The sequence below is a fragment of the Podarcis raffonei genome, chromosome 13, assembly GCF_027172205.1.
Source record: "Podarcis raffonei isolate rPodRaf1 chromosome 13, rPodRaf1.pri, whole genome shotgun sequence".
NCBI lineage: Eukaryota > Metazoa > Chordata > Lepidosauria > Squamata > Lacertidae > Podarcis > Podarcis raffonei.
This window is the reverse complement of record NC_070614.1, coordinates 35,065,843-35,075,079: the sequence shown is the minus strand read 5'-3', so window position 1 is coordinate 35,075,079 and position 9,237 is coordinate 35,065,843. Positions and strand designations below refer to the sequence as shown.

The 9,237-nt window shown below is 46.4% G+C and overlaps 1 protein-coding gene across 3 annotated transcripts; it reads right to left on the bottom strand.

Moving 5' to 3' along the window:
• Positions 1-912: 912 nt before the first annotated feature.
• PKMYT1 (protein kinase, membrane associated tyrosine/threonine 1) lies at positions 913-9,204 on the bottom strand. Of its 3 annotated transcripts, XM_053360996.1 has the most exons (9): positions 9,078-9,203; positions 6,766-6,838; positions 6,247-6,617; positions 4,815-5,305; positions 4,522-4,628; positions 4,161-4,333; positions 2,963-3,219; positions 2,036-2,134; positions 913-1,660 (listed from the first exon to the last, which is right to left on the bottom strand). In XM_053360996.1, exons 2-9 carry the CDS (start codon positions 6,821-6,823, stop codon positions 1,417-1,419), a joined length of 1,800 nt encoding a protein of 599 aa, XP_053216971.1. In that variant the 5' UTR covers positions 6,824-6,838; positions 9,078-9,203; the 3' UTR covers positions 913-1,416. The 3 variants fall into 3 exon arrangements, with proteins under 3 accessions (XP_053216971.1, XP_053216972.1, XP_053216973.1); XM_053360997.1 differs by lacking the exon at positions 6,766-6,838 and having other exon boundaries at positions 9,078-9,204; XM_053360998.1 differs by lacking the exons at positions 6,766-6,838; positions 9,078-9,203 and adding an exon at positions 8,973-9,053.
• Between the last annotated feature and the right edge of the window lie 33 nt (positions 9,205-9,237).

The window sequence follows — 9,237 nt, the reverse complement described above, 5'->3', positions numbered from 1 at the left end:
AAATAACAGACTGCCAGAAGGAGAAGACACACACACACATAAGTTGTATCCAGCAAATCTTCTTGAAACTTAATTTTTTCACAGGTCCACCACCAAATCAAGTGCTTTCCAGTGGTACCCTGGCACAAAAACATGGGAGCTGAGGCAAACATACAATTTAACAAGGAACAATTCCCTCAAAACAATGATCAAATCACAGGTCTCCTCTAAGTGTGTTTAAGTGCTTGGTTGGTTTTGTTGCCATCCTATTTACAAAAGCAATTTGAGGATTCCTGCCTTGGATCAATGTTATTATGATGCTGGCAGGTACTGGATCTGTGTGTTTTTACTCCTCTAAGCTGTAATTCAATATTGGTTTTTGCAGGGATCTGTTTTATTACTATTGGATCCAACTTTCACAGATGACTTTGAAAAGAATAGTTTTGAATGCTTTCTGTCTGGTGGGGAGTAGTGTCTGTAGCACAGTCTCATTCCAAATGCCCCTGCCCCTGCAATCCCAAAAAAGTTAACCCCCTGCACTAGATATTGTGAACAAGATTTGGATTCTAAAGTATATCTTCAAAACCTGTCCAGCTCACAGCCACTATTTACTCTATTCAGCTGTTTCTCTGAGGCTTCAGCAAAAAAACAGCCTGTACTTTCAGGATTTCTTTCTTTCTTTCAAACTTTTAATAATAATAATAAAATTTAATTTATATCCCGCCTCCCCAGCCAAAGCCCAGGCTCAGAGTGGCTAACAGTAAAATAATAAAGCATTCTAAAATCAATTCATTCTAAAATCAGTTCAAATCAAATTGATGATATAATTTCCTTGTGTGGCGATTTGTAACTTCATCTCTCACTGTTCTTTTGTCAGAATGGTGTTCTAACTTGATTAATATTTCAAGTCACAAAAAACACAAAATTCAAGGGAAAGTTGAAAATGCTTTTATTGTCAAGTCTTACAGCTGCCACCTTTGCAAAACCCTAGTATGAAAGGGATATTATATTCCCCATTCCCCAAGCCAGTTCCCACAAATGGCAACACATTCCTAGCACACAAATATTAGAAGACAAAACTTTAAAAGAAAATATAGATTCCACCCTCATTCCCCATATAAAAAGATCAATTTTCCCCTCAAGTGACCTCTGACAATACACCCTATTTTCTACTGCCTGCCAGCAGATTCCAGTCTAAATTTTGGAATACAAGAATATGCATCTCAAAAGCATCATCATCAGAGGGCTCAAGCAGAGAAGTTACGCACAGGGAAGCAACCCTAGAAATCCTGCCTCCCTTTTGCTAAACTTAGCTCTATGTCACAGCCCAGCCCCACTGAACATACTGGCCAAGTGTGCAATATCAATGGGAGGGGTTTCCTCCCTTCACCCAGTAAGGGCCTATGCAAGCCAGTAAGTAAAGAAAAGAAGTTCCTCTCAGCTCTGGCACTTCTGCTCAGATGCCATGGAGTCTTCAAACAAGCTCAGCAAGTTTTTTGGCTCAAAAGTAGAGCACTGCTTTGAGCACTGGGGAACAAGTGACTCCCATTCATCCTCATCTTCAAAAGCTAGTGTGCGGCGCAAGCTGTTCACATTCAGAGAGCCTGATGTGGCATGTCTGCTATTGGGGGACTCTGGGCTGATGTGGCTGAGGTTAGGGCTGCCTTGGAGTACCAAAGACCTGTGAGTGACCAAACAGAAAAAGACAGGTGATAAAAATAAGGTATTGGGTGCTGCATCAGGATCTCCTATCTGAGATATAGTTCAGCACTGGGAAAGACAACATACTCCTCAGGTCACAACTTCGCGGCAAAATATTCTGATAAATATGCATGGTTCAAACCACTGCGCCCTCTACAGTGCCAAAGGGGGAAGATACCTTTTAAGAAGCTGAAAGTTATTCACTGATTGAGTCATTACAAGTGTGCACATTTCTCTGAACCCTCTGCTTACATGCAGAATAATAGAATTGCAAGGGACCACAAGGAGTTGTCGGAAAACCTCAAGCAGCTCTGCTGCTGTCTCCCCTACAGCTACCCCTGGACCATCAACTCACCTGTTCTTCCTGCCACCAGTTTGCTGAGGTGAGGGGTGCTGTGGCGTGGAGGTGTTTCCTGCACAAGGGCAGATGGTCAGCAGAGGAGAACCAGGTTGTCTGGAAGAGAAGCAGCAATCTGAAGTTACCTATGCTTTCAAGCATTCATTTTAGTATCATCAGGCTAGTAGGAGTCAAACAGAATTCAGAAGTGTGACAGAGGTGGTGGTGGGGAATCCAGACTAGCTTCCTGTAGTGAAAGGGAGTGCACATGTGCTTGAACAAACGACCTGCCACAGCTCACATTCAGAAGGGAAACTGGACAGCCACTTGCTCTCCTACCTTTTAGAGGCTGCAGCCAGTGACTTGTTTTCTCTCTACATGCATAGCAGGAACCATTCTTCCCATGCTTAACAGAAAAAATAGTATCATTCTTGGCCACCTGCCGTTGATAAGGTGAGCTTTATGCAGAAGCTGGTGCAAAGAAAAGCACCTGAAGGATTTGGGGGTGTTCATTATTTAGGAAAGGAGATTGAAAGTTTGGCCTGTTTAGTCTAGCTTTAAAAAAAAAAAGGCTGATGGGGAGGACATGATTGTGCTACAGAACATCAGAGGGATTGGCACTGTGTAACAAACTAAATTTAGATTTTAAAAACCCAAAACAAACATTTTCTCAAGAGAATAGTGAATGGAATTTGCTTCACGTTACAGATCTAACTCATTGAGTCCTCCCTGGCCCAGGTCAGACTGGCTAGCAATCCTGGATATTTGAATGGATGTATATTAGCCTTCCCAGACAGACAGACAGATCACTTGCTTCAGACATCTGGATTGGTCTACCACACTGTTTTCTCTGATGGGGGGCACCTTGCTCACATGTACTCTCTACTTCCAACCTGTTACTGTCTGAAAGTAGGAGCAGTCCTATCTTCTTCTCCTTCTACTTACTTGTCAGAAGACTGCAGCTCAGGGCAAGTGCGGTTATGACGCCCAACTGTCTCCGTTAGTTCAAAGACATCCTCACCAAGGCTCTCTTCAGCGTCCTCTTCCTCCTCACCCCAACCACTAGAGAGGCTGCTGTCTTCTGGGGGAAGGACAAGGGGCGAATTTGGGGGGGTTACTGGAATATTCCGATGCCAAAACAGTAGCCAGTGAACCGGGCTGCTTACAGACCCCCAGAGCCACTGCATGAACCTGAAGAGGATCTAAAATAAACAGATGGGGAGAATTCAGACATTAAGAAAGCAATCAATGGAACAATAACATGCTGGCATTAAGATAAAGGTAAAGGACCCCTGGACGGTTAAGTCCATTCAGAGGTGACTGAGGTGAAGAAGAGGAATTTGGACTTGATATCCCGCTTTTCACTCCCCTTAAGGAGTCTCAAAATGGCTAACAATCTCCTTTCCCTTCCTCCCCCACAACAAACACTCTGTGAGGTGAGTGAGGCTGAGAGACTTCAGAGAAGTGTGACTGGCCCAAGGTCACCCAGCAGCTGCCTGTGGAGGAGTGGGGAAGCAAACCCGGTTCACCAGATTATGCGTCTACTGCTATTAACCACTACACCACGCTGGCTCCTCTCACTTTTCAGGCCAAGGGAGCTGGCGTTTGTCCACAGACAGCTTTCAGGGTCATGTGGACAGCATGACTAAACTGCTTATGGCGCAATGGAACACCATGGCGAGTGCCAGAGTGCATGGAAACACCGTAAGAAAGCAATTGATGGGGCATAGCATGCTGGCATGAAGCACTTCCCAAATCTGGCAATAGATACTCTCCCTACTGCAAACTGGAGGCCAGGGCACCAGAAAAGGTCTCCAGCCCTTTGCTGTCAGTCAGTGCTGCTCTCTCAACTGGGTACATAAAACAACACAAAACAAAGACATAACCTCAACTAGGCTGGCATACTACCCTCCCCAAAGGCATTTAGGCTGAGCAACACATGGAACTAGCTCAGTGTGATTCGCCCATAAATAACTGATAGGCTGTTTTCTGATAAGGATGCCTTTGTCCAGAACAACAAAAAAGGGGCGCAAAGCGGTGGCATAGTTCTAGGAAGAGGATGATTTGGTAGTGCTGTGGAGAGTGCGCTCAAGGAGAACTGCATATTAGCATTGTGAGGATCTCTGGCCAGAGCCTTGATCACCTTGCACATGGAAACTCCTTGCTGGATCCCAGATTGTGACAGCAGCATCAGCTTCCGCCACCTCCCTGTCTTCTGCATGAGGCTGGAACCAAGCAGCGTCTCCACCGAGGGCCGGAGCAGATGGTTGGGTTCCAACATGGCAACTAGGAGGGTCCGCAGCTCAGCAGAGAGATCTGGGAAGGGCAAGAATATTCCACTGCTTACTTTGCTTTCTGCAATATATTGAATTTCACATGCCACCAGCTCTTTCCCCAGACCCTCCTAGTTTTGACAGCCACTTTGCCTCCTTCCATGAGGATTAGCGGTTGAGTTGGCATACGCAAGGGCTGCATGCAGAAATGTTCCCTTTGTTTCTGCTCACCTGCAGTGAACTCAGGGGGCATATAGCCCTGTCTCAGTTGTTGCCAACCTTCACCTCCATTAGGAAGCTCCATATTGCAAGCAATCTCTAAGATGGTTATGCCTAGGCTGGAAGGACAGAAGCACACAGATGAAGTAACAGGAGCAGCACAACATTGCTTATCTGTAGTGCTAATTTGAACCCCGCAACAAGTTAAATTTTGAGGCAGGGGAGCAAAAGCCACAACTGTGAAGCTGCTGGCTATCTCAGGCACTGGAAATATTAGCATCCCTACTTCCCATCTCATCCCACACCTGAAGATGTCAGCAGCCTTGGTGTATTCCCCACGGAGCAGCTCAGGTGCCATGTAGCGGGGATCGCCTTCTTGAGCATCATTCAGATCCCTAGAGTCCAACTCCAGCATAAGCCCAAAGTCACCTAGCTTGCAGACATTGCTGGATGAGAGGAAGATGTTAGCTGGCTTGACATCCATGTGTAAAAGGTTGCGGTCGTGTAAGTGACGCAGTCCCTGCAGTAAGTCCCAGAGGAACGCTCGCACTTGCCATTCAGGCAGTGGTCCATACTCCTCACAATACTGCAACAGGTTGTTTGGGCACAACTCCGTCTGTATGTAGAGCTGCCCACGCTCTTCCCAGGCCTGTACGAAGCTCACACAGTTGGGATGGTGCCCCACGCGCTCGTGCTTGCGCACCTCAGCCAGTTTGCGCTGCCTATCACTCTCACCTCGGAATGGCTCCACAGAACGCTTCACAGCATATAGCTGTCCATCTTCCCTACAGCGCACCTGTAGGGAAGATGAAACAAGTTATTACATCCTGTAGACTGAAGAGGATCCTGGCCCTTCCATGCAAGAACTCCCAGCACAAGGGGTGTTCAGGAACTGTGAGTGGTAAGCTTGCCAAGAACATCCAGATTCTGTCATGAGAAATTATATTCATGTCACATTGTCATAAAATCACCCAGCAAACAAATAAGAACAAAACCTGCGCAATTAGCATTCGTTCTGCATTCATCCTGATTTACCTGTGGGTTGTTTATAAATCATTCTGTTAGTCATTTGTTCATCCTGCACTCTTCAATGCATTCTCCCATCACTTTCCAAATTGCAAAAAGCATGATTCTTTTTTAAAGTTGATTTGTTGCACTAAGGGGACAGAGCCCTTTAACTGCACAAACCTTATGTTGTAGCATGCACTTATATCCTTCTCCCAAAATCTGGAGGCACCCGAAGTGTGGGGCTGTGTATTTAAGACAATGCACTATAGTCAGCCCCCCACTTCCTACAGTGTGGCCTGCCAGATTCCTCCTGGAAGCCCACAAGCAGGGCATGGTGGCAACAGCCCCCTGCTGCAGTCACCACCTCTGAACATGGAAGTCTCATTTTAATGTAATCCACTGATAGGCAGATCTTCCATGTGTTTGTCTAATTCATCTTCAAAGCCATCTAACCAGTGGTCATCATCACAAACTGTGAGGGGGGGGGGAATCTTAATTATGCCTTGCGTGAAGTCATTTCTTCCACACAGACTGTGTCCATACCTTATATTTAAAGAGCATGGCTTCCCATAAAAAATTCTGGGAACTGTAATTCATCTCACAGAGCCGCATTTCACAGTACACTTAACAAACTATAGTTTACGGAAATATTTTGGGGAAGAAATGTATTTTAAATGGCTAGTGTAAATGTGTCCCAAGAGATTAGTAGCCTGTCTGCTACTGCCTTACCTTGTACACTTCACCAAAAGATCCTCTGCCAAGACGGCTTAGCTGCTGGAAACACTGCTTGAAAAACAGCTCTCTCTTGGAAGCATCATACAGGTGACTACGCAGGGGTGTCTGTTTCCTCTGTGCACCATGGAAGGAAACACTGTGTGGCTGGAGCTTGGTCCACGGTTGCTGCCGGCGGTCAGAGAAAATCCTGCTCACAGTGAGTGAGCTCTTGTGGCGTGGGCGTGGTGGGAGGGTATAGCTGAGTGGCTTACGAGCTCTCTTGGCTGAAAAACTGCTTTCTGCTTCCCGGAAGAAGGCAGGCACTGGAAGAGGAGTGTGACTCATCTGGGACTCAGCCCCTCCGTAGTCAAGAGGTAGTGGCATGTCTGAAAGCAGAATGCATAGTTATTAAAATTACATTATCATTTCCTCAATGATCCAAAGTTGCAGTCAGCGAGTCTTTGGTGTTGGGCTGCTAAGGCACATTTAAAATTCACTAACCAAGAAAAAGGTAAATATCTTCAGTTTGCTGACCTGAAGAGACTGATAGTTGAGTCTCAAGTGATGGGGAAAGAAGCCTCCCCACATGCATAGCCCAAAGGATAAACTGTAAGAACAGGAGGATACATTCAATTTTAATACAGTATTTCACTATATGCAACAATGATGTTCAGAAGCCCTGGAACCTGAAAAGCGTTCTAACTCCCACTATTCATTTCTACATTCCAGTTCTGGGACCACAAGCCCAGAGCTGTATCTTTATGTACCTTCGTAGCTTGTATTCACAGCAGGAAGGGACATGTTTATTTTTGTCTTTTGCAAGAACAAAAACAATCACCCATTTTAAGGTTTTGTCTATCAGGCAGAGGCTTCAATAACTCATGTCTCCCAATCAGTTGCTAGAATTCCATCTTAGAAGATCAATGCCCTGTGGGCTGCTGTCTCCAGGCTCTGGCCATTTGGGATGCATTTTAGGTTACGATGCCTTTCATCCATCTACTCAACTGTCCTGGAACCAGCAGTAATTGTGAAGGAGTTTGTAATGGCCTTAGTGATTCCTGATAAATCATGTGACAGTCAGATGAAACTGACAAGTCTGGGATCAGAATCTTTAGAGGCACTCAAAGGAAAACAAACAAAGCAGTCAGCAGAGTCACAAAGAAAAAAACACTAAGTGGAGCACTAACAGGAAGATATGAAGAGTTTCAAAGTATCGATTCACACAAGGAATTCATATTTACATTATCTATCATAAGCCGCTTAAATGTCTATGTGAACAGCAGAGCAGTTGGATACAAACCTATACACAATTTCCTTTGAGGAAGCCATACTGAACACTGAGAGATTTACATTAAAATTAAGACTGCCCTGTGCATCTTCTAAATAAATAGGGCACTACATAAAAATATCGCTATATTTCTAACCCTTTAGCAGAGCATGTGTGGGTTTTTTCCTCTTTCCTTTATCCTGACAATAAACCTAGGAGGTAGACTAATAATGATGATGATGTCGTCGTCACGAGTGGGCTGTCCTTATCTCAGTCCCAGGTGTGTGCAACCAGAGATGGTAATAACAACAGGAGGCCAAACAGATCAGAATAAATATTCTGTTTCCAACACCAGGCAGCCAGGTCACAACCTTGTCATGAGGGTGATGGCCATTTCCTGTTTGTCTCTAGAAACACATGGTACTCACAGGTACACTGCCTCTAAAAAATGGAGGTTCCATTTAGCTACCAGATGCCTATGTGGTGTCCACATCACATCTGACTTAAGAGCCCCTGCAGCCAGGCTCAAATCCACACAAAGTTCACTGGGTGATCTCAGGCCAGTCTTTGAGCCTGAACTCTCTTACAGGGCTGTGGCAGGAATAAAACAGTATGCAGAGAAAGAAGCAGAGCTATGTACTCTGAACTCCTTGAGAAAAGAGTAGGATTAAAATGACAAGACAACTAGAGAATTCATCCAGGAATTTGCCTTGTTCTGATTTTACCATCACCAACACCACCACTAAAAGAAGAGCCCAGCTGTCCCCCACAACTGGGCTTGACTTATGTCAGCTGTGGCAGAGACACCCTCGCCCCTCCAGCTCCATCACTCTCAGCCCTCTAAAGTTCTCCTAGAAACACAAGAAGAGCCCTGCTGGATCAGGCCAATGGTCCATCTAATCCAGCATACTGTCTTCCCAGTGGCCACCCAATGCCTGTGAGGAAACCCCACGAGGAGCAGGATTCGAGCACCTTGTGATTCCCATCAACTGGCATTCAGAAGCCCTGCTGCCTCGGAGTCTCTCTATGCTTGGGACCGCCTCCCAGGACGTCCTCAAATAAATCCCTCCCCCACCTCAACCTCACACTTTCTACGAAGCCTTGGGCACAACCTCCCCCGCCCCAGGCCCTATAACATCTTGCAAGTGTGACCCTGGCTAGAATAAGCCCCTTCCGACCCCTGCCTCAGCTTCCTTTCCCCCAGACCTATCAGAAACACGGCTCTATCCATGTTTTTACTTGCTTTTTAATCGTCGTTCCCTCCCCCCCCCCACCTCACCCTACGTTTCGGCGGCTTCCTATTCCCTCTGTAAGCCGCCTTGAGTCCCTGTCAGGGGAAAAGGCGGGATAGAAATCAATACGACGTTTAGTCATTCTAACAATGATAGATAGCCACCACCGGCGGCCTCGCCCTCCTCCACGGAGAAGGGCCCTGTTCCCCCAGCCACCGCCTCTGTCCTCCCCCGAAATTCACCTCAGGTGCGGGGGGCGCGCGCCCCTTTCCCCTGCTCCTAGTCGGCGACATCACCGCCACACCCGCTCCTGCCAGTGAAGAAACGCAAAAGCACCGGCGCCTTACCTCTCTTCTCCTTCCTCTTTATAATTTCAAATTTCCTCGGAGCCCCGGAGAGCAAGGGCTCTCGCGTACGTGCGAGCGAGGAAATCGCTTTGTTCCGTCCGTCCGAGAGTTCCCGGATGAAGCAGCCCTTTTCCCACCCCCTCCCTTCCCTCAGGTGTGT

Excerpts from the sequence above, each read along its gene's own strand:
- PKMYT1 (XM_053360996.1), bottom strand. The coding sequence starts at position 6,823 with ATGCATGTGGGGAGGCTTCTTTCCCCATCACTTGAGACTCAACTATCA. Across the intron at positions 3,220-4,160 it reads AAGGAGTTTCCATGTGCAAG|ATCCTCTTCAGGTTCATGCA; the intron begins GTGATCAAGGCT and ends TGTTTATTTTAG. Across the intron at positions 2,135-2,962 it reads GAGCTGCAGTCTTCTGACAA|ACAACCTGGTTCTCCTCTGC; the intron begins GTAAGTAGAAGG and ends CTTCTCTTCCAG.